The sequence below is a fragment of the Lissotriton helveticus genome, chromosome 2_1, assembly GCF_964261635.1.
Source record: "Lissotriton helveticus chromosome 2_1, aLisHel1.1, whole genome shotgun sequence".
Lineage (NCBI taxonomy): Eukaryota > Metazoa > Chordata > Amphibia > Caudata > Salamandridae > Lissotriton > Lissotriton helveticus.
In genome coordinates, this window is record NC_136059.1 from 869,317,332 (window position 1) to 869,342,898 (window position 25,567).

Below are 25,567 nucleotides of genomic sequence, written 5' to 3' on the forward strand. Positions count from 1 at the left end.
TCTGGGTAGTTGGAGGAGCCCAGTCCTGTGTGGCCTGGATCTTGCTCTCCAATGGTTGAACTTGGCCTCCACCTACTAGGTGGCCCAAGTACACAACCTTGCTCTGCCCTATCTGGCACTTGGTAGCCTTGATAGTCAGGCCTGCCTTTTGCAGGGCCTCTAGAACCTTCTTCAGGTGGAACAGGTGATCCTCCCAGGTAGAGCTAAAGACAGCAATATCAACTAGATATGCTGCGCAAAAGTCATCCAACCCAGAAAGGACTTGATTCACCAACCTTTGGAAGGTGGCAGGTGCATTCTTCAAACCAAAGGGCATCACCACAAACTGATAATGTCCACGGGGGGTAGAGAATGCTGTTTTGGCCTTAGACTCCTCAGCTAACCTGATTTGCCAATAGCCAGCTGTCAAATCAAATGTGCTCAGATGTGTGGCAGAAGCCAACTTATCAATGAGCTCATCTGCCCTTGGAATGGGATGAGCATCTGTCCTAGTGACAGCATTGAGACCTCTATAGTCCACACAAAATCTCATTTCTCTCTTTCCATCTTTGGTATGAGGTTTTGGCACAAGGACTACTGGGCTGGCCCAGGGGCTCCCTGATGGCTCAATCACTCCAAGGTCTAACATTTTCTGCACCTCAGCCTTTATACAATCCCTGACATGGTCAGGTTGCCTGTAGATTTTATTCTTCACAGGCAGACTGTCACCAGTGTCCACCTTATGGGTGCACCAGTTAGTTTGACTGGGTGTAAGTGAAAACATGTGTCTGTGGGCTTGCAAAACCTGTCTGCAGTCCATCTGTTGCTGGTCAGTGAGGCTGCCTGCCAAGGCTACTCCTTCCACTGAGCCATCATCAGGGTTTTGGGAAAGCAGGTCTGGGAGAGGGTCTCACTCTTCCTCCTGATCCCCATCTGTAGCCATGAGTAAACCCATGCTTTCCCTGTCGTCAAATGCTTTCAACCTGTTCACATGGAGCACCCTGTGGGGGCTCCTAGGGGTTTCAAGGTCCACCAAGTAGGTGACCTCTCCCTTCTTTTCCAGTATGGTGTAGGGTCCAGACCATTTGTCCTGGAGAGCTGCTGGGGCCACTGGCTCCAACACCCACACCTTCTGCCCTGGCTGGTACTCCGTCAGAACAGCCTTTTGGTCATGCCAAGCGTTCTGTAATTCTTGGCTGGCCTCCAGGTTTTTGGATGCTTTCTCCATGTACTCCGCCATCCTGGAGTGGAGACCAAGTACATAGTCCACAATATCAAGTTTAGGCTTTTTGAGAGGTAACTCCCATCCTTCCTTCACAAGACACAATGGACCCCTCACAGGGTGGCCAAACAAAAGTTCAAAAGGGCTGTAGCCAACCCCCTTCTGTGGGACCTCTCTGTAAGCAAAGAGTAAGCAGGGTAAAAGGATATCCCATCTACGCCTGAGCTTTTCAGGTAATCCTTTTATCATTCCCTTTAGGGTCTTGTTGAATCTCTCCACCAGCCCATTGCACTGAGGATGATAGGGTGTGGTGAACTTATAGTTCACACCACACTCTTTCCACATTGCTTTCAAGTATCCAGACATGAAGTTGGTACCTCTGTCTGAAAGTACCTCCTTTGGAAAGCCCACTCTGGAGAAAACTCCAAGTAAGGCCCTTGCCACAACAGGAGCTGTTGTGGTCCTCAGGGGAATTGCCTCTGGGTACCTGGTGGCATGATCCACTACCACCAGGATAAATCTGTGCCCAGATGCTGTTTGGGGATCCATTGGTCCAACAATGTCAATCCCAACTCTCTCAAAGGGCACCCCCACCACAGGCAGAGGTATAAGGGGGGCCTTTGTGGTGCCACCTGATTTGCCACTGGCTTGGCAGGTGACACAGGAGCCACAAAACTCCTTGGTATCTTCTGACATGTGAGGCCAGTGAAAGTGAGGGACAAGCCTGTCCCAAGTCTGGCCTAAGTGTCCTGCAAGGGGAATATCATGGGCCAAGGTTAGAAGGAAGCCCCTAAATTGCAGAGGTATAACCAACCTCCTGGTTGTGCCAGGCTTGGGGTCTCTAGCCTCTGAATAAAGGAGCCCATCATCCCAATACACTCTATACACTCTATGGGTACCTTGAGCATTCCCAGCAGCCTCAGCAGCAGCTTGCTGTCTGAGGGGTTCAAGAGAAGGGCAAGTTAATTGAGCCTGCCCCAGATCTGCCCTTGAGGGTCCCCCTGTCCCAAGAAACTCAACCTGATCAGGTTCAAGCTCTTCTGGGACAGTCTCCTCTTCGATCACAGAACCAGCCTCCTGTGAGGTCTGATCCTCAACCTGGGGCAAGTGGGAATGCACTGCCTTGACCCTCTTGCTCTTTCTCTTGGGTTGTGGTTGGTCTATAGTTTCAAGATCCACCACAGGTTCAGGTAGGCACTTCTTGGCCTGGGACCTGGTTACAGCAAGGACATGGGCTGAAATCCCTAGCATTTCTGCATGAGTCCTGTACTCCACTTCTGACCATAAGGATTCCTCCAGATCATTGCCCAACAAACAGTCAACTGGGAGGTCTGCACTAACAACAACTTTCTTGAGGCCAGTTACCCCTCCCCAGGAGAAATTAACAACAGCCACACTACGTGTAGTAGTGGGATTGCTAGCGTTGGTCACTAGGTAATTCTCACCTAGGTAATCTGTTCAGGGTCCACAAAGTTAGGTGTCACCATAGTGACACTGGCACAAGTGTCCCTGTAGGCCTGAGCCAGTTTCTCATTGATTAAAGGTGTCTGCCTGTACTTGCCCAGGTTACTAGGACTTATAGTAGAGGACATAGCTATGTCCCCCTCACAGATCAGAATTGCCTGAGTAGGGATTCTGACTAAGCCAGACTCCATCTCCGATCCCAGGGTTAACCCTACTATCCCCTTGGGTTGTGCACTACCACTGCTGACTGTACTAGGGGGTGCAGTTGCCTTAGGGGCTGCAGTGGCAGGAACTGGATTTCTTAGTGCATTCACTTCCCCAATGAGAAGTGGACTTACAAGCTTTACACCAAGGTTTCTTTGGGCCATCATTCTTCTTTTTCTTGTTACCATTCTGGGAACCACCCTCCTTATTACTATTTTGGGGGCCTGTAGAAGACTTCTGGTCTTTTTCTTTCTTGTCTCCACCCTTCTGGTCTGCTTTCATCTGATCACCTCCTTGGTTCTGGGGTTTCTGCTTAACCCTTGTTCTGACCCATTTGTCTGCCTTCTTTCCCAATTCTTGGGGAGAGGTCAGATCAGAGTCTACAAGGTGTTGATGCAACAGCTGGTTTGTACAGTTATTAAGGATCTGCTCTCTCATTATAAGATTGTACAATCCTGTATAGTCTGAAACTTTACTTCCCTGCAACCAACCCTCCAGAGCCTTAGTGGCACAATCAACAAAATCAGTCCAGTCTTGAGTCTGTGCTTTTGGGGTGTCTCTGAACAACAACCTGTATTGCTCAGTGGTTAGGCCAAACCCCTCAATAAGAGCACTCTTCAAGACAGTGTAGCTTTTAGCATCCCCAGGTCTAACTGTAAGGAGCTTATCTCTCCCTTTTTTCAGAAAAGTAGAGCCACAAGATTGCTGCCCACTGATCTTGAGGAACCTGCTGTACCATGGAAGCCCTCTCAAGAGCAGTTATCCATTTGTGGATGTCATCCCCATCTCTGTAGGGGGGCACAATTTTACTCAGGTTTCTATGTTCATAGGACCTGTCTTTATCCTTTGGGATAATGCTGCCACCAGTGGGAGTCTCCCCACTCAACTTCTGCTCTCTTGCAAAAGCAAGTCTAGCTTGGGCCAGGGCTAATTCCTCTCTCTCTATTTGGAGATTAACAGCTCTCATCCTGGCCCTATGCTCTCTTCTTTGAGGGGAAGTCATTCCTCTCTGAGATTCTCTTGAGGCACTAGAAATGTGAGAATCCCTTGAAGGGGTTCTCTCTCTCCTATTGCCTGGGAGAATCCGGCTATTGGGTCTGGGGAAGTGATTCCCTTCTCCATTCCCATGTAGGACCACGTTAGCTTGGCTAAGCCTTGCAACTGGTACCTGGGTATCCCTCTGACCATGATCTGACTCTTCACCTTCTGATTCAGGGTCTGCCTCATCATTGTCTACTTCTGGGGAGGTGTTCTCATTATCTGGGGGATTCACTCCTTCTCCTGACCCTGAGGGAACTATTCTAGTTTTCTCAAGATCATCCTTTTCTAGGATGGCTATCATGATAGGAATGGTAGGGTTGTGACCCTTTCTCAGCTTCCTTGCAGTGCACAAGGCACTCCAGTCTCTGTGGCTGAATTTGTCACAGTTGGAGGTTGCCTGTGGAGGGTCAACCGTCACAGGTAGAGAGCCTGTAGCTTCACCTGTGCCAGACATGACTCTAGTGTGGTGTAAGAGATGCACCTACCTACACTAAGTGTTTTCCTACTGTACCTTGCTAGTGAGTTGTAGTCAGGGTGTGCTAAGCCCTTCTACCTACAACTACTAAGTTCAGTAGAACTTAAATATGCTAAGCTTTTATTTATATGTACCTATGGTACTTAATGTGATCTTTCAATTTGATAAAAGATTGCAAAGGTAAAACAGCAAGCTCAAATCCGTACTGCAGCTCACCAATGTGAGAAGTTGGCCTGATGTATGATGTCTCCAATTCTGGGGGCACCTTATATCAGTCCAAATAATCCCTAATGGTGGTGGTTGTAAGTCAACCTTAAAGACAAGCTATCCTAGGAGTAGCATGGACTAAGCAGCCTAAAGGCTTAACTCAAGAGGACATGTGAAGCCAGCTGTTTTACCATATGCAATCCTGTAATATCAAATGAAAGGACACCACACAAGTTATATATTATCAAAATATATGTATTTATTCTTAGAATAATCCCCACTACTCTTTATGAGCAATGAAGCACAAGCGTTTAAATAAAAGCACAGTATAACATATACGAGTTGCACAGTTATGGATGAGGCCGGTGGCCACTCAAACCATATATCAAAACAGTGGTATAACAATCACTAATCGATCGGGGGTAAGGCCTAGGGCCTTGGGAATCGCTTGGACTACACTGGACTAACAGCAGTTAGGACGGGAGTAGCCCGCGGGAATCGGGTGCAGTGCCTAAATCACAAGCATGCACCAATGCAAAGTCAATGGTGTGTAAAAGTTATCGAGTTACAGTTTTAAGAGTCTTCCGACTGGACTAGAAGGACAAAACTTTAGACTTAGACACTTGAGGTGTAAATCACTACAGGAGCACCGGTTTTCAAGAGTTACCTCACCCACAGGAAGCGGGTGCACAGGTGCAAAGATGTGTCGGGTTTCGTCACGAAGATCTAGGGTGCCTGGAGATGAAGATGCTGCAGGCGTCCAGAAGAGAAGTGTCCGATGCGATCCAAGGGTGGATCAAAGTTGCAGAGTACCTGAAAGCAACGGGGACAGAGTCTGGGTCACTAGCCAGTGACCAGGAAGGAACCAGGAAGGAACCAGGCAATGTCGGGCGCAATCAGGTCGATGTCGTGAAGCTTGTCTCCGCTGCCACGTGGTCTCTGGGGCACCGAGGATGTCCTGGAGTGAATCACGAGCTGTCCCACAAAGGCTCTCGCTGTCGGCGGTGTCGGCTTCAAAATCGGAGTCAACAGGCCTTGGCAAATGCAACCCTCGAAGATGGCTTAATACTCGGACCAGCAAGGTCTGAGTGGGTGCTCCTTTTCAGGGGAGCGAGGGCCAGTCTGGAGCAACCAGACTAGCTGAGCAAATTCAAAGGTTCGTCGGTACTGGGGCCACTAGCCAACGGGCAAGCGACCGGACCAACGCGCCGAGCAGGTAAATGCAAAAGGGCCCCACGCAGCACTCGTCGAGTGTGGAGGGGTGAGCTTCGGTGCACAAGCTGCTCGGGGCTGGAGCTTCTCTGACTCCAATGCACAGCTTCGAGGGAGCCTCGGATGCTGCATGGTCAGCGCTTCGTAGTTTTTCCAAGATGGCCGGCCCCACGCTTCAGGTCGCCTCCACGGGTCTCAGCTCTGCAGGGACTGTGGATCGGGCTGTTAGAAGGCAGGCACGCTGGGTCTTGTCGATGTCTGTCGCTCGAGTTCCGGCGGGAACTGCAACAAAGCAAACGTCGAGGTGCTGGATGGTGCGTGTTTGCACAGGGTGGTCACTCCTTGACCACAAGGGAGATTCGTCGGTCTTCCACGTCGAGTGGGATGTCGAAGGCTCCAGAGTTTCGTTTCATAAGTTTGTCAGGATAATCTGATGTGCATCTGCACAGCTCTTACTTTTAAGTCAAATCAAGGGGCTGGATTACCTGCTAGGTCCCTCCTATGGGTGGGACCTGAGAAGGGGGTGGTTACACCCCTTTCCCTTTGTCCAGCTTCGCGCCAGAACTGGGGCTGGATGGCCCCAGAACCGGTTTGACTGGAATCTGCCCAGGGACACCTTGTGCGCCCCAGGCAGTGTCTAGTTTCTTTCAACCCTCCCTGCTACAATCCACTATCTCCTGTCTGGGGTGGTGTGACACCTCCCCGTGACAGGAAACCCTTTGTCCAGGCGTCCTCTGCCAAGTTTTGGTCAGCAGCAGGAGGCCAGACATGTGTCTGTGGCAGCAGCGTCCATTTTGTGATGCTGGGGCTCTGGTTAGTATTAACCGCGTTTTCAGTAAAGTAACATGCCTTCTCCCTCTAGAAGGGGGGAATGCTATCCTCATCACCAGGACTGGTGAGGGGATAGTATTCCAAAGTGTATGACCCCAAACACGACATGTTTTGATAAAGCCAAACCAAAGTTCCAATAACCGCTAGGATTATAATGCACTTAAGAGTATATGGTATGGCAGTATCACTGGAACAGCATTAAGGAATTGGTCCCAACACTGCAGTCAGGCTCAGCTCATGCTAGAGCACCATCTCACATAAAACCAAGCACTCTGCCTCCAGGACTGTAAAGGCCTGCCATAGGAGTGACTTATAGGTATAGATGTGTCCAGATATAGGTTTAGACATAGGTATACTACATCTAAGCAAGGGGTGAGTACACCACCTTGCCCCAGCTGTGGGAACAGCCAGTTGTGTCGATTTAAGTACCAGCCAGGGGTGGCAAAAGATATGCTGCAGCCCCTGGTAGGCCTTGGATGCACCTATGCCCTTGGCACCTAGTGTGCACTGGATAGGGGCTGACAAGGTGTCAGTACCAAATTGGTTATGTACCTATAGTACATGTCTGTGAATTTAGAGAGAGAACAGCAGGCTGTGGGTCTGATTAGCAGGCCCACAGCCACATTAAGTCGAAACCCAGTGAAACAAAAATTTGGGGTGACTATAGGATAGCAGACCCTACTCTCCTGCATGGTATTTTCAAACATAGAATGTCAAAACCAACTTCACTAAAAGATGTATTTTATCATTCTGAGTTCAGGCATACTAGACTCTAATTTCTACCTAGTTCCCTGAGTCAGTTAGGATTATAAGATGTAATAATCAAACAGCCCATACTGGCCTATGGGGAACAGTTAGCCTTGCAATAGTGAAAAACGAAAATGGCTGTAATTCACTATCCAGACATGACACACACATCAGGGCCTGTCATACATTTTACCTACAAAGCACCCTGCCCTTGGGCCTACCTTAGGGGTGACTATTATGTAGAAAAGGGAAGGTTTAGGTACTGGCAAGTGGGTGCACTTGCCAAGTCAACATGGCAGTACCAGACTGCACACACGCTCTGCAATGGCGGGCCTGAGACGCACTTTACAAGCTGCTCCGATGGGTGGCACAATCAGTGCTGCAAGCCCACCAGCTGCATTTGATTTACAAGCCCTGGGCACAAGCAGTGCACTGTACTAGGGTCGGACAAATAAACCAAACAAGCCAATCATGGAGTCACTAATCCATACATCAATTTACCATAGGGAGCACTTGCACTGGGACCCTGGATAGCAGTGGCACAGTGCCCAAAAATATCTACAACCAGCAAAAACATTAGAAGCAACAGCAAATAAAGGAAGGGAGACCCACGCCAATGGTGCCAGGTCTAACAGTCCGCTTTAGTATAATCTTGCTAAAATGCACTAGTACCCTATTTCAAGGGATGGGAACCAAACTAGAGGGGATCATCGTGCTCTGTTCTGGAGGATTTTGTGAATGTTTCTATATATCAGCTGCCTCCTCCTACTTAAAGCCTACAATATTGTGCAATATGATGATCTAAAGACTCCAGTCCCTTGCGAGAACATTTTGACATTAACCTAGATCTTATTGAGTGTCTGATGCCAAAGATGTTTTGTGACTCTTCAGCAGTTAGAATACCACACAACACAGATTGATGCAGTGTTACAAGATGGTGGGGGAAGATGCTATCTGCATTGGGGATTGTGTGACTTTGAGCACACTTCCAAAACATTAAAACTGTCCAGTGTGATTTTGATGTACCACTCTCTAATAGCAAGCGATGCTCTACTAACATTGATGGTTTCAAATTAGCTTTCAATTGTTAATCCGTTTTTTGTTTCTATATTAATGTTTTACATTTCGTAGATCGCTTTGGTGTCCACTTGCTTAGTTATGTCAATTTCTGCTTTACCTGTGATGTCTGTCAGCCATGTAGCTTCACATATGACAAAATCAAAACTACGCCTTCCAAACCACTTGTATTCGATTAATGATCAGCAATGAGTCCTAACATCTCTTTTTTATTTGTAGTTTTCCAAGGCAAATGCTAAATTTCACAAACTATTTCAGGATGTACCAAATGAAGAACTACTGAAGCAAAGTAAGTGTCTCCTGGCACAGCATCTTAAATGTTGATTTTCTTGTTTGGGCTTTTACTCCGTAAAGATCGACTAACAGTATCACTAACTGTTCTATGAACCATGCAATTCTTTACAGCAGTGCTAATGACCATGTTTAAGAGTTCATAACCTTTAAAGAAAACATTGAAGGTATTGTAGAGAAACAATGACCTTTTGTCATTCTCAGAAGGCAGGTGTAATTGGTCTAGAGTTGTCAACCCAGCGCCCCGACAAGTGTGCCCTAAAAGGGTCGGTTGATTTCTGTGCAGTATTCATTGTCCACAGGATGCATTGTGCTGTAGCAAACTTAACAATTGCATGCCTGGCTTCTCTTGAGTTGGCATCTTTTCAACTTATGGTGTCAGTCTTCTGTGCTGAGGTAATTCGAATGTTGGTCTCCAACCGCATTGATGTTTGTTTCGGTTTAAGATTAATGTATCTCAATATTTCAACCCCTACAAAGAAACAATGTTGTTAAAAGGCCTGGACCGGAGTAAAGGGCCCAAGAAATATTTGAGGGCCTGTAATGAGGAAGCAGGCCTTTAACAACCAGTACAGCCCGAGGCAGTATGACTATAATGCTATGAGAACATTCCACTTACTAAGTGTGAAGGCTTCTAAATTAAAATGGGAGAAACAAAAAACACAACATTGGGTTATTAGCGCAGAAGGCCTTGTGGGCAGCTCAAGCCACATCAATATTCAGTCATTTTCACTGCAATATAAAGTTCCAAAGTGAAACTTCCAATCAACATAATAATCAGTGTTGTCTTGGGTAGTCAATTGGTATAATGTGAATGAACACTGGCTTGGTCAGAGTTGAGATTGAGGCACTACAGACTCGGACAAGGATGTAAAACAGTAAAAGCACAAAAATTGTCATATAATCATAAGGCTTGAAGTATTTTAATTTCCCGTACTCCAGAAATGCTTTTCAATTCTGACAACCTGCCACCCATACTGTCAATTGTGTGTAAATGTTTGACACTTCCATATATTTTATTTGTATGTGCATGAATACCAACAAAAATGTTTGGAATAAAGGTGCAGCATTCATCACAGTTTATGGCATAAATGATTCCCTTGTCCGCTGGGACAAAAACAAGAGCCATTCCATTTTGTAAAGTAACAGCTCACTCAGCAACTTATTAGGTGGGAATTACCCTTAGGGCTGTGGTAGTTGGGTTTGACACCTTCTCCAGTATTTTTACCACTGTGTATCTCATAGATTGTCAGTCCCATTCCATAGCCCAAGATCAATATGGTGAAGAATCGTGCCGTCAAATGTTGCTCAACCTGTGAAATAGGTGGATGTATAGGAAGGACAATGTCTAATTCCTGGCTCAAATTAGCAGTGTAGCAAAATCCAGACCAGTCCTCAGGCAGCCCAAATGCAAGCTTGATTTCTATCAACGTAATATGTCCCAGCCCTATACGCAATTCCACTGCAGGTGAGCAATATTATAAAGATACTTCATGAAAGGTTAACTTGGGAAGAGCATCGATAAGGTGTGGGCTAAATGTGCTAAAGGATGGAAACGTTTAATCAAGATGTCCCCTGAATATTCTTCAACTTCCAAATTCTCAGACTAGTCTGTGAGCAGTAGGAGCTAAATGAGCAGCAGGAGGGCAAGGTCCATTGGTGAGGCAGGGGCATCACCTGATCTCAGAGTCAAGTAATGCAGTTGTCACATTAAGAGCTGAAGTGCCTGTCCAGGTGTTGGTTGTTGCAATGTTCCTTTTCTCAAATGGGACTAGGATTGTGGGCACTCCGCCATTGGAGTTGGTGGCCAATGGGTGCACACCGTACACGAAAAAAATATTTAAATCCTGCTTGTACTGCTTAATGACTTGCATGGAACTGTTGTCATTGTAGATTGCTTGTCTGTTGCCTACCTTAGGAATTAACTCCGTGTAGGCAGTTTCTTTTAGCCCACAGGCGTCTTCCAGACACAGCCATGGAATGATCCAACCAGACAAGCATGCAGCAAACCGCTGGCCAGATATAGTGAAGGATCAGGTAGCTTTGAGGCTTCCCACTACTTTCAGGCTATAGCTGTGGACAGGAAGAGGAGCAGTATGTTGATGTTGATTGGCAGGAGCAGGAATTTCTTAGTTTGCTGGACCAGTGTCTCTCTGTTCTGTAGCCTTCATGCAGTGTGATGCTTGAATCCATGGAAGCAGTCCATGATAAAAAGCACAACCGTGTCTGTGATGAGCAGGATTTGGTGTGGTCCTTGCAACCATGACTGACGCACAGACTGCTGCTAGTGGACCTTGAATGTATACCCTGTCGCTGGGCTGCAGCTTTTGGCAGGCTTCTGTAGGACTGGTGAGAAGGGCAGATTGTACCTGGAAACGGAAACAGTTGATACAGCAAATCATTTATTTGTCACATTCTAAGGTCAGATCATCATTCAAGCAAATCGAGCACTTTGGAGATACTAGAGGAGCAACCGGTAGGATCATGGGCATTCCCATCGAAATTTCAAACGGGTCATTCTATTGGATATTTCTAACTGAAGATTCTTCACCTTGTGAATACAGCCAGGTACCAGACTGGATCCAGAGAATCAGCAATTCAGTGCAGCTCTGTGTCTGGTCCATCCCGCCCCAGATGTGCCCTTTGGTGCCCTACATAGCCGCCACCTGCGCATGGTGATATCCGTTCCTTTATTTGCACGCCTTCTGATGCAGATCCGGTGCTTGCTCCCTTCCATTCTGTCAGGCCTGACGGACTTTCACACACATTTTCTCTCCAGTGTGCAAGGGACCTGTCCACTTCAAAAACAATAGGTTTTAGACCATGTAAGCATTGTCACAAACAGATGTAGGTGAGCAACCCGCCCCCCCAAGGTCGGTCTCTGGTGTCTGGGCTCCATACATAATTCAACGTCATGCAACAAGTGTGTGAAGATGAACCTGAAGGCCCTTTGAGACCATGACGTTAAAGTCTACGTTGCGGAACATTGTTGGAAAACTAAGGAGGCTGGTGTCATTTAAGGGTGTGGATATGCTCTCGCTCCAGTGGTCACTCTTGAGATCGTTCATCTTCGAAGTTAAGATCCACCTTTACACCAAATAAATCAAAGAAACACACGAAGTCTAAGCACTACTCCCCTTCGTCCCACCACTATAATCACAAGGTGTCAGGTGATGCCCTGGGTACCTCCAAGCCACGATCTTGGTCTCTGTCCTTGGAACCACCTCCAGCTCTCGTCCCAATGCATCCCTACTTCCCCCAGGCCATTGGCGACTGCAACGACTCGGCGCAAATTCAAGGTCGTCATTGGATAGAATAATTGGTACCCTACTGGATCCCTTGGAGTGTCTTTGGGTCTTAAGGATCTTGGGAGGCCACCAGATAGTTTACAGTCGGCAGATTTGTCCCAATGCTGACTTTGCCACAACACCCCTTGTAGAGTCGCCCACAATTCCTGGCATTGTCCCAAGCCCTATGCCATTTACGGCGATGCAACCGATGCCTCAACCCTGAGTATGGACACTGGTGTCACTGGAGTGGTGTCACTGGAGGGGAGATTTCAGTAGTCCTTTTGGACTCTCGGGGTCTGGTATATGAGGCTAAGAATGTATTTTGACCCACTGGATACCAGGGGCTTGACACTTCCTCTGACACTGACCTCCATTCTGTATCTACTGCTACTGAGGAATCTGCTGCCTCCTTTGCCACACTTATAAAGAGAGCACCAGAATAACTAAACCTTACCCTACCATTAAGCTTAACTGAGTTTCTTCAACCAGGGCAGACCCCTCAAGAACCTCTGACAGATAAACTGATGACTACTTGGGCAAAGTCAGGATCTTGGACCCCAGTTAATAGGTTGATTGCATAGCCCTTCTCTGGGCAACCCTGCCTTCCTCCTCCAGGACCCTACTCCAAAGAGGCCTATGGTGCAGGCGTCCACAAGTAGATTAAACCCAAATATGTTTCTGACCACCCCATCAGACAGAATTTAAATGCATGGAGGCATTCACAAAACCATGTTCTCTTCAGCTGGCCTTGCCCTTAGATCAGTAAATAACACCTCTTGGGGAGAAACTGATGTGTCCTATATAATACTGGACTTCATGCCACCCGTCCCAAATGACATTCAGCCTATTCTCCAATGTCTTACTCAGCATGGGCAGTATATAGCAAATCACTCCATCCAATCTGGCCTGGACACTACCAAGTGCTTGGGTAGGGCAGTGGGGACCAGTGTAGTGCTTCTGAACCATACTTAGAATCTCTGCACAGGTTTTTTGAGCGACGTCCAAGTGTTCCTCTTATACATGTTATTCGATGACACAAGTCTCTTCGAGACGAGACACTTAGCCCTGGAGCACTATAAAGAATGCAATGCGGCAGCAGAGCTCTTTCGGATTGGCACTACCTGTTTGGCAGTTTTCCCAACAGTTCATCCCTTTCAAGGCTTCAGAAAGGGGTTCCAACAGAGACCGCATCAGACAATCCCTAAATGTCAATAGGGCCCCCCAAGCCTTTCGTGGCAAATGCCGGGGATCCATTCGGGAGTGTCCATGCCCCATGCAGTGAACTATCTACAATCCAGCACCTCACTACACAGCTGCTGCAAAACCGCTTTAATTTCCCCTCCGATCAGCCAAAACGAGATTACATTGCCTTTCCCTGGAGGAACACCACGTTCAAACTGCAGGTGCTCCAAATTGTCCAGAATGGTTACTCCCTTCCCTTTCTTACCTACATACCCCACCCAGGACAAGCCTCCTACACCACAACGCCTCTTGGAGAACCATTTGTCTATACTCCGAGGAGAATTTCAATATCTTTTAGCCAAGGGAGCCATAGAGAGGTTACATCCATCAGAAATTGGGACTGGTTGCTATTCCAGTTACTTTCTGGGGCTGAAAAAGGATGGAGGCCTCCACCCTTTCCTTGATCTTTAACCTCTGAACTTTTTTTTCTTGAAGGGGAAGTTCAGAATGCTACCCTCTGACCTAAGCTTTGTCTGCCCTGGACCCAGAAGACTGGATGGTTGTATTTGATCTGCAGGATGCCTATTTCAGCGTCCTTGTTTTAGAGTCCCACAGACGCTACCTGTGGTTTCGGGTAGTCCGTGAGCACTTTCAGTTCTCTGAACTCCCCTACGGCCTTAACATTGCGCCTTGGGTGTTCTTGAAAGTGATGATGATCATTGCCCATCTATGGAGGTTGGGAATACCAGTCTTCCTGTACCTCGACGACTGGCTGCTAAAGGCGGGCTTGCTTCAAACATCTCTAGACGACTGCCGACCTGTTAATATTTTTGGGTCTTTCCATCTCTAAAGTTACACCTGACTCCAATGCAGAGGCTCCCTTTCATTGGAACTATTCTGCACTCAATGCTTCTCCATGCCTTCCCTCTGTCTCGGCACGTCTAGGACATTCTAGCTATTATCCCACTGTTTCAACCTTTGTCCTGGGTCTCAAGGAGAGCAGATCTGAGACTTGGTGGCATCTTCCTTGTGGACCTCGCCAGGTTTCACATGCAGGCTCTGCAGTGGGTTTGAAGTTTCAGTGGGCTCTGCATCAAGGAAACCTGCCAGAGTATAGCTAGGTGTTGACGGAGACTCCAAAAGACTTGCACCAGTGGCAGCTAGACCCCAATTGGATCGGTGGCAGACCCTTACGCCACCTGGAGTTTAGTCAATTATCCTGGGTTGGTAGGTCATATCGGAGAGGTGGAAATCAGAGGACATTGGCCTCTGGCGAAGCCAGTCTTCAAATAATCTTCACTACCTGTTCTGTTGCTATACACCACCAACTTCCCAGGTAAGCAAGTCCTTAGGACTAAAGCAGCATTTCTCCCTGAGGTTGTCATGCCTTTCAACATCGGTCTCCCACCCTGCCAAACTGTTTCACCCACTAGTAATTCCAAAGAGGAAGAAAGATTCCATTGCCTTGAACCAAAGAAGGACCTAAACTTTTACTTCGATTGCAACGGAGAGCATCAGGTGGACGTCCAGCTCTATGTAGGGTTCTCTGGGGAGAAACTGGGGAAAGCTGTTATACAAGACAACCCATCTGCACATGGTTAATTTTTTATCAAGATCTGTTACGGACTAGCCAAGAAACAGACTTCAGAAGGGCAACGTGCTCCTTCTACAAGAGGAAACTCTGCTACCTGGAGCATGGTGTGCCAGACTTGGACCTCTGCCAGGTTGCTATGTGTACGTCAGTTCACACATTCACAAAGCACTACTGCTCGATAACCATGTCCAGCATTTTGTCGTACAGGATTTCCTAATCTGAGCCTTCCACAGACCCACCAGTTGGGGAGGTACTGCTTTATCTATTCACTAGGTGATGAATATGCTTTTAGAAGTATCTATCAGAAGAATAAGTTACTTGCCTTCAGTAAGGATATTTCTGGTGGATTCTCTAGCCGCAGATTACTCGACGATTCGCCTAACTCCCATTCTGTGGAATAGACTCCTCTAGTCCATAGTGATAAGATTCCAATCTAGAGCTCTTCACACTGGCTCAATCTGGTTGTTGAAGGCTTCACATCTCAGTGTGGACAGATATAAGAATTAAACTGATTTCTGTGCGCAGCTATGTAGTGTCCCGAACGTTGCATCTAGTATGGGCCAGACCTGACGCGGAACCACAAAGACGTGCAAGGGAATTGCTGAGAAAATTCTCTGGATCCATTTTGGTGCTTTACAAGTTGGTTATTTACAAGGTGAAGAATCTCCTGTTAAATGATGTATCCACCAGAAAAATCATTACTGAAAGTAAGAAACGTGTTCATTTAGTCTTTGTGGCTCAATTTAACAAGATTGCCAATGGTAATGCATTAGGCCACTAAAGCCCCATTTCACTACATGTCATAGATGCCTAATTTTCAGTGTGCCATTTTGCAGCTCGACTTTCTCTGAAAATTCTGAATGTTAGGCACAATTAAATGTTGTCAAGTCATCATGAAAAACAGTAGACAGAAAAGGATAGAGGGGCAAGTTTTGATCCATCCAGGGAACAGAGACGCAATGCATTAACAAAGGAACAAAATCAGGGTATCTTAGTATAATCAATATGGATACCTCCCCCATGGCCTCTCTGAAGGAGGATAAGCAGTTGAGATAGCTTTAACACCTTTACCAACATTCTAAGCCCAGCATACAACACAAGAGTGACATTACTGCTGCGAAATGGAGGTGAAATGGGGTGTGAAACAATAAGTGCTACCAGCATGGATCATTCCTTTTTGGCTAACCTGTGTAAGACCGTGGAATAGTCAGGCTAAATTTCGGAGTAACACTAGACGCTACTTCAGGGGTGCTGCTCCCCCCCTCGCCATAGAGTTCTTTTGGTATTCATGCCTAATCTAAGTGCCCTTTTTCATTGCTTGGTGTCCATCTGGTAATTCTGCAAAGTCTCTCAAAGTGGGCATGATGGGTTAAGTAATCAAGGACACGTACCAAGTTACCTCAGAATCTGAGACAAAGCGACCCTTCTTAGTAGATCAGTCAGCAGAAGCAGCGCCTATTTAGATGCTTCATCCAGAGTAGATTGCTGAGCAACACATTTGACAATAGCAACCTTTAGAGGCAGTTGAAGAGCATCAAGCAAACCTTTAATGCAAAACCCTTTTTTTAATTGGATTTCTGGCTTGGTAGAGGATACCTCACCATAAAATCACTGAAAACAGTTAAAGTTTTCTGAGTGGCTAAAATGCAGCAGCGGTAAGGGCTACTAAACCAGCTATTTGAACAGTGCGTATTTGTGGTAAACATCTGCTCAACAACTGGATAGATAACCAGCAGCCAGGGACCCCTTATCGTTTTGGAGACATGAACCATCAACTTAATATACAGGATCATAGTTCGGTAATTATGCAGCAGTGAAATCAACAGTGTCTTTGGTTACGTAGGCAGTGGTGAGTACAGTTGCGTTGTTCCCTCCTCAAAGACAGTAAGGAAAAGGGAAGTTGGGTTTAACACTGGTCCTTGAATCATTGTGATGTGAGAGGCAGAGAGTAACAATATTTCATACTTTGTCGATCTAAACCTAGACAATTACTGTTTTTGCAGTCCACAATAGTGCAGCCTCAGCTTGAGGTACAGCCACATAAAAAGTAAACCAAATATAATGCTATGCCATACTTCAGTAGGATAGGCTGCAGCAGTGACAACACGCAAAGACTGAGGAAGCCCTGCTGCCACAGCATCAGGAGCAGAACTATAATAAGCAGGCTGTTTCTTTGATCATCGTTCTCTAATCAAGCCCTCCCTGTATTAGCATTGTAACTTGTAATGGTTTGATGCCCTTAAGCAGTCCTTAGGCCGGTGCAGAAGACATTGTTTTTTTGTTTGTTTTTTTTGCTTTTTAACACATTTAAAAAAAAATCAAAATGTCCTACACATAACTTGGTAACATGTAACATCCTAAGGATGTGCTGTTCTATCAATATACTTACCTACTGGCGACCGCTAGTAGGTAATATGCATTATCAATGTTAACAATATTTTACTCCATTTCACTGTTACATGACTTATTCTACACATGCTCTGTATCTCCCTTTAAGAAAGAGAAAAGGGAAGAAAACTAGAGAACAAAATAATGTAATGAAATCATCAAACGTAACTCTTCAACCCCCCAGCTGGTGAACGAATGGCTCCAAACATGCCGTATTCACCAGTTGACTTCCTGATGTTTTTCATATCCAGCCATTCTCCATGTAACATTCTTACTTATGCCGGACACGTCTTGATTACTCATTCACTGTATCCCTTCAAGATGCCATCTGTGACATTCATAACGTTGCGTTTTCTAGCAGAACTTAATTTCCAGTTGCTAATCCTCAACCCCTATTCTAGCCTTAATCTACCATTTTTCTTCAAATATTTACAACAATTCATCCCACGTTTCCACACTTTTACCTACACCCCTTTGTTTTTTGCTGTGGAAGAAATCCCCTTCAAGCTCTTGTGACTATAAAGCATTGTGTATCCAAAGTCTGGCATTTGGAGCCTAGTCAGATCGCCACACCAATGCCATGTGAATATTTGCTATTACCATTGCCAAGCCTATAAATAAAATTGCTTGGGTATATTTTTCTTCGATCTGGCTCGGTCTCCTCAGGCCCTTCCAATGCCATCCCAGTAATCCTTGCCCCCGAGCCCTTCCCAGGATCCATTGATCACTTTACAATTCTACATCTGGTGTGTCTTCTGCTCTTCTGCATGACATGGAGTCGACAGACCTAGCTCAGCAAGACGCGAGCAGACAAACGCCCATTGGCAAGGACAATTGAAAGATGGCCACCACATTCTAGTTATCATTTGGAATGTGACTGTCACTATGTGGATGCAATATTGGTTACGGAAATATACACTTAACACTCACCATTTCACCTCCCATTTTAGAAGTATAGAACATCATTTAAATCTGGATTCATTATTAATTAAATTAAATCCATATTCAAGATATAAATGTTTTAGAATAAGTAAATGGAAGGAACTATAAATGTACCTCACTCCTATGTCCATCTAATTTGATCGACCCCATGATGAAACGTCTCCAACTCTGACCACAAGTGTTTTACAGTTCCCGCTAGAAAAGGTAGGACTGCGTATTAGGACAACAGGATGTCAGAATGCAGGAACTGAGGTCATCTATACCATCAGAGACTGTTGGCCCAATTCGTAGCTAGCTCACAGTGCCTCTCCCGAACACCTAACCTTCCTGGGGTGGCAAGTGATTTTGGCAACCTCAAACAGGACACTCTGATCCCCAAGGGAATCGTGGAAACGGATCTTACCCCTTGCATTGTCTACTCATTGTCTACTCATGCATGCCGTTGATAAACATAAATATACGACAGAAGTTTTCAATACATTTGTTGTAACAATCGTAATCTTGCATAGAAAGAATGAGCTGTGACTATTAGGCAGCTGAAGCAAAGCAATGTAACTAGCATTATGAACATGGTAAAAATAATAAACATTCCAACCACGGCACTCTTATTTCTGGATATATCTACCTATCACTACACCTCCTCTGAGAGCATTATGGGTGTACCCTCTACCCGATTTCTTAGTTTAGCCTCAGACCCCATACCTGGATTACTTGGTTTGCAGTAGGATTGGCAATCTATCTCTGCAGGATGGAAGATCAGCGTCCGTAGGACTGCATGTCGAATTCAACCTTTGTTCCAGGACCGTTGCGACTGGAGTGCCCCTCTGACCTGTAAAGGGGCAGTGCATTGTTTATATAATAAAACCACTGTGTAAGACGTTCAGCTCTGGTGAAATGATCTGTATAGATGTTAGAAGCTGTCTCTGACAGGGCCATACAAGCACTAGGATATCTTGTTCTGTTATTAGCCTTTAAACGAAGTGTACAGATTATGTGGCAGGAAAGACTTTCTAAAAACAAGCAGCATGTACAGCGTCTTTTCAGAGTAGTAATCTGTAAATAAAATATGTAAAAATAACAAGGCTAATACAAAGTCTGCTAAAAAATGTAAATATGAAATAAAATGGGGAATCAAAGTGGGTCCAAGAGGGCCTCAGTACATCAACAAAGTATGCATTACTTTAGTCACGACAACTGGTTAGAAAGCAAAGGTAGGATCAGACAGCCCTTTTTTCATGTCAGTTACCTAGAAGGGATGTCAAAGTTTGTTCTAAATTGTCCACTGATCTCCCCTTGCTATCGGAAGACCTCCAGTCACAGCCCTTTGGGGATCGTAGATGGTCTGGGGCAGCTGTACTAGTGTACTTCTTTCAAATGCATTCATTCACTATGGTCAGACCTTGAGTTCTATTCAACCCTTGCCCCACAGTCTAGAGCCTCCCACTCTAAGACTATGGATTTCATTCACACTTTAAGTTACTGGGGCTAACCATACTTACCCAAACCGGTTTTATGCTGTGGCACATACCCAGACAACAGTTCTTAACTTGAACACCAAATGGACCTAAATACAGACTGTAAACTCAATGAGGCTCCTTTTTTTAAAAAAGAAATAAGGAAAACACTGAAAACTGCATGACCTGATTGGTGAGCCAGATACTGGGACAACTTTCACCCAAGTTTTTTCACAGGGAATCCTCCATCTTAACCTTTGGTGCCTGGGACTGTTGTGTGGAGATCCAGTCCAATTTAAGAAAAAAAGTCTGTGAATCGTAGGTTCAAACAGCCATAGATTCCTTTATGGACAGTGTTTGGAGCAAGCTAAGATGCAAATTTATACCCTAGTGTACACATGTTTTCAGTTTGGATCACATGTATTTCTTACAATAAGCACTAGCAGGTGCCTAGTCTAAAAGCATAGAACTAATAATGGATGACCTTCAGATAGGTGAAAATGTATTTACTGTTTCAGGTCAACCCGGTTGTCTCAGTTTTCACCCATTAGGAGCCAATGTGCACAATCTGAATCACCACAGAGACCTGACGCTTTTCAGGGGATAGTGTCAACATAAGCAAGAAAACAATGGCTGAATCAGATTATCTAGTAAATCCATTTTTATGCGTTTATTTCTTATACCAGTCTTTTTTGGCCATGAGCCACTTCATTGTCTTTAATGGAGCTCCCAACATTCTAGTGTTCTAATGCCTGCATATTTAACCTTGTCAAAGAAAATCCAGCATGCGGGGCGTAGGGCGGCACACTGACCTAATACATGAAGTAGGGTTAAAAGACTGCACGTATCCTAGATTGTAAGTTGATCTCACTGACATTTAAGTGGGCATCCACACAAACCTTAGTTGAATGAAGACTGGTGATTGTGCTATTTCAAAGATCATATTGCATTCGATAGTCATTAATAGACTGGTTAAAAAAAAAACCTGGCAAGCATTAAGAGCATTCTTGTGTTGCACTCTGGTGGCATGTCGTATGGTAATCTTAAGACCTGAACGGATGCCAATTCAGTACTTTTTAGTTTGGTGGTGTACAGCCCTGGCCTGTATTTATTACCCACAAAAAACCCGAAGTCTTGCTAGTAGTCTTAAAAATACTGTGAATGATTTTTAAGGCTAAATCCATAGGAATAAATTAACATAGAAAATGAGTATTGCATTTCAACACCTTTGTTGTAACTATTCGCTGGATTCATGAAGAATGTGGGGAGACACATTTTCACCTGGTTCTGGACATCCATGGTTGCATATGTGTATTTAAAGAATACAATTGTAGATATAAAGCAATAGAGTGCTGAACAGAGTGGAGGAAACGAGTCCAAACAAAGGAGTATGTGCACCTTAATTTGAAAAGAAGTGAAGATTCTTAATTATTCTGCAAGATAAGATGAATCACTTGTTTAAGAACTGTATGAACAGTGAAGGGAGGTGTTTTCAGTTCCTTTAGGGAGTGGAGAATGAGGTAGTGTAATCTGATCGGAGATAGATATTCCAGATCCACAGCTTATTGTAGTAGAAGGCTGGTCATCTGTTCTTCTCTTTCTGCACTTTTTCATCTCAAATCCTACAATGTTGTTACTATCAGGGTGTGATTTTAAAATGTGTAAATCTGTTATGTATTATCTGACCATTTGTTTTAACTAGCAAAATTCAAGTTGTCTTCAACTATCTGAAGCAACAATCTATCAAAGCTGTTTGCTGGGGGTGGGGTGATCTTGGGTTACAACATTCAGCAGAAGAATTAGCTGTTAAACAGTTTATATAGAGTGAACTACTTGGAAGAATTCATGTAATCTAAACAGAGACCTGGTCACTACTTCGCTTCTTTCCATTACCTGAATGCCACTTCTTATTTAAGAAGAAGAAAAAAGTGCAGCCTTCTCCTAACTCTGTTAACTTGTACATGCCATGCAAATGATTTCTACAAGGATCATGTGGAAGGAAGTCTGACAGTTCCTGTTTAGATCAACTCCCCTCGCTGTTAAGACAGCATGCAAAAGTTAGTAGTACATTTAGCCACAATTGGTCGTCAGCCCTGCGGCCCCAGAAATAAAAAATAAAAAGCAAGCTTCACTCCCAGGTGGGTATATATCTGGTAACATTCATTCTCCATAGGGCTCCTATATATCCACTACTCACTGTCTTCCCAGAGGGAAAATGTGGTTATATTCAAAGGTGGGTATGTGTGCTGTTGTTTAAGGCAGCCAGGAGCAAATGTCAGTGGGAGAGGGACATAAAGCTTAGAGGTTGTATGCTACCTCTGGGGGTAAAGACATGCATGCTAAGGCATGAGTTTGGGGGCAGTGAGTGATCTACTCAGTCTCTTGCACAGGCATTATTGTGAAGGGCTACTCCTTTTCATAGAAATGTGAACAAATATGTTAAGAACAATTTAAAGGTTTATCTTAAAGAAAGCGGAGGCAAAAAGTCACCAATGTTGAAAGGTTTTTGACTAGGCAATCGCATTATAGCAGGGAGTAGTGATGAGGCTACAAAAAAAGTGAATACTGCGTATGGAGAGGTAAGTATAGATTTCCTTAAGGATTTTGGTTTAAGTAGAATGGTAATCCTAATGTGTTCTTTTGGTGATTATATTTCTGTCTTTGAAAATTAGGTTTCACCTGTGCACTTCAAAAAGAGCTCTTGTATCACGGGAAGTTATACATATCTGAAAATTGGATAGGATTCCATTCAAAGGTCTTTGGTAAAGGCACCAAGGTTAGTATGCTTGCAAAATAGACAGTACATACTTATGGAAGAAGTGCTGTGGGGTTAACGGGAGGAGAACATCAATACAGAAGTGCAGATGAAGATGAAACAATCGGAGTAAAATAAACTGTATAAATAGGAATTTTCCTTTACATTTTATGAAAGATTATGGGAAGTTTGATCTGGAGCATGGTGGTGTTTTGTCATCATTGAGGGTCATTTACGGAGATTTTTTCTGGGTTTAGGACCAACTACTGCATTTAGTGCATTAGGAGTGGAATTGAGGATTTATTCACTTAATTTGTATGTCATACCTTTATTTTATTTGCCATATTACTATATTGAGAGCAATACAACTACTACGGAGTCACTTAAAAAGGCTTCATTAAAAGCTGACGTCCTGGAAACAATAATCTATATAAAGATTACTGGTTAACTGATACAAAAAGCTTTGTTTTTCAGATAATCAAATCGCTTTGTTTAAAGGCTATTAAAAAGAATTCCTGTCAGTTCTTCGTATGGAAAACAAGTTAAAATATATGGGAGTTTTCCTCATTACTTCATTATGGAGGTTTCAGTTGGATCACAGTGGTATATGCTAGAAGTCTGACACTGAAATTGGAAATAATTTATTTGAAAGCTTTGTTAGATTTCTTTAACTACCGTCTTTTTAAGAGGGGTCGTTACAAATGTATGTAAAGAAGATGAACAGTTTGTTCTACTTATAAAATTATCACTTTTAACATACTGTCTACTTTTTTTAAATACATGTAAGAGCATAAATATGTAATTAGAGTTCTTTCAGAAAGGTTCAGATATATTTTAAGAATGCTTCAATAGGCAAGGCAATATCTTTTGTTTTAGGATTTTGTTTTATAGTGCAGAAAGTGTTGCAAGCATTACATTTAATTCAATAAATCTTCCGTTCATGTAGTGAGTGAGAAGGCGCCATATCGGCTCCTCACGTGCTACATACAGCACACTGTCACGACGTGTGCGGTTTCATGAAAAATGTTCTCTCTCCATATTGTTTCCTGATCCTAAACAGCTAACTCATGTTTAAATGCTCACATTTCAGATTATTATACCCGTGGTTTCTGTAGTAATGATGAAGAAAACTAGGACCGCTCTCTTGGTGCCAAATGCTCTAGTCATATCCACAGCCACTGAAAGGGTAAGTGTGATTTCACCTCCTAGAATACATACGGAAATCTCTTCCATGTTTTGTCCATGTTACTTACTACACGTCTGAATTTATTTGTTGGAAAGTTGTGCAAACTTCAAACGTGGCAACAGTGTTAAATGAGACCAAAGATTTGTCCTCTGTAACTTTTTCTGCTGTTTCTCGTTAACCATATTTGCCATTTTGTTTCTTTTTTGCAGTATACATTCGTCTCTCTTCTCTTCAGAGACACCACTTACAAGTTACTGAAATCTGTTTGTACCCACTTAGAGGTCAGTTTTTAAACTAATTATGTATTTGTCTAGGATTATTTTTTCCCAAAGTTCTTGTTTGACATCAAGCTTACATAAATCACAAATTCATGCTTTATGACTCATGAATTATCTGCTTTATCTGAGGATCCATTAGACTAATCTAGACGTTCTATTTTTACTAGGAAAAATGGGAATGCAAGAGTTATGAATTTTATTTGCTACCCATACGTTTCTGTGCATTTCTAAAATAGTCTCCGTAGCTTCAGAATTTAACTGGATAGATAAGCGTCCTCTATTAACTTAATGGCCACTCATCCTTTGAGGAACCATCAGATTGTTTACGTCTGGGGCTAGCCAAGACCATGTGATTATACTTAAATTAGGTCTGTAATATACTTACTTGGAGACTTTCAGCCAGCCCTCTTCATACATTAGTCTGTTGCTGTGCCATGCACATTTTCTCTTCACCCACTGCGGCATACAGCATGGGGCACTGGGTCAACTTCGTTGTAAGAGACAACATTCTGCTCTTTAACAAAAAGTACATCCGTACACAAGCTAGTGCCTTTCAATGCCAGGGACTACTATTTCAACCAGTGCCTTTGAGTCAAAGGTATTTTTACTTTAATGTACTGTGTTTTTCCATTATTAACAAGGGCACAGCAGCTTTCACAACGATAACGTTTTGCAAAAGCCATGACAAAACATACATTGACAAAGCCAAAAGGCTGATGCCAAAGCCAGACCTATTTCCAGCGTGTGCATCAGAAGGATTGCTCAAGAGATCAATATTGAGCACACTTATTGACGATATGAGTTCGCTCACTAGGTCCTGGTGCTGGAGAGGAGAATCATGAGCCAGCAGCTACAAAGTGCCTTTTCAGAGGGGAGCAGCTAGGCCTTTGTAGCGTTGCTAAATTTCCAAAGATCTGATTCTACTCAAATAAACAAGGCACATAGTTCTTGACATGCGATCTTCAGATCAGAGAAACAGCAGCCTCTAAACCTGGATCCCTTAAAGCATAGAATGCATATTCAGTAGTGTTTGGCTGATCAGAGTTCCTATTGAGGCTGCAAGTGACTATTGCGTTACTGGCCAACTAATGGCTTGACAAGTAATGTGTGGGTTCACCTATTGGTCTTTTGGACTAGTCAGCATGATTTAATTTTCACCATATTAAATACCAAGAACAAATTAAAAGCATGGAGAGACTTGAGCAAAATTCAACAGAAAGCGAGCAGAGCTGCCACATTCTGCAAGGTTGAAAGACACTGATCTATATCCACTGTGTTCCGATGAGGGCCTTGCTTTGGTAGTGTTTTGAGAAAGCTGCTGCACATATCATGATAAAGTGGCCAATTGTGAATTCCTTTAAAGATCAAGGATGTTCTTTATTCTTGAGAGCTGTATTAAAGGAAAGTGTTGCAATGTTTCTAGAACCATGTAGAGCAAAGTGACTGTTTTTGAGATCATATGGCAGAGAATCTGTTTTTAGTTATGCATTGCAAACGTGCCTAATTTTCAATGGATCTCTCTTGATTTTGTATTGAATGTCACATGTAGAGAGCTTACTTTGTGGTTAAAAGGCAACATGAAACTATTATTTTAATGGCTTACAGTATACAAGGGGAGAGTCTTCATTGTGTTTATCGGTGTCATTTACAGCAACTATCCCTATTAAGTCGCAGAGTATGTGTGTGTGTGTGTGTGGGTGTGTGTGTGTGGGTGTGTGTGTGTGTGTGTGTGTGTGTGTGTGTGTGTG

At 44.1% G+C, this 25,567-nt stretch overlaps 1 protein-coding gene across 3 annotated transcripts in view; it reads left to right on the forward strand.

Moving 5' to 3' along the window:
- The window catches only part of GRAMD2B (GRAM domain containing 2B), a 609,764-nt gene that overhangs the window by 470,466 nt on the left and 113,731 nt on the right, over positions 1-25,567 (forward strand). For all 3 annotated transcript variants that reach the window (XM_078675589.1, XM_078675590.1, XM_078675591.1), the window contains exons 4-7: positions 8,679-8,748; positions 22,273-22,376; positions 23,446-23,541; positions 23,751-23,822. In XM_078675589.1, the coding sequence (XP_078531715.1) occupies positions 8,679-8,748; positions 22,273-22,376; positions 23,446-23,541; positions 23,751-23,822 (342 nt within the window). The remainder of the gene's footprint in view (positions 1-8,678; positions 8,749-22,272; positions 22,377-23,445; positions 23,542-23,750; positions 23,823-25,567) is intronic.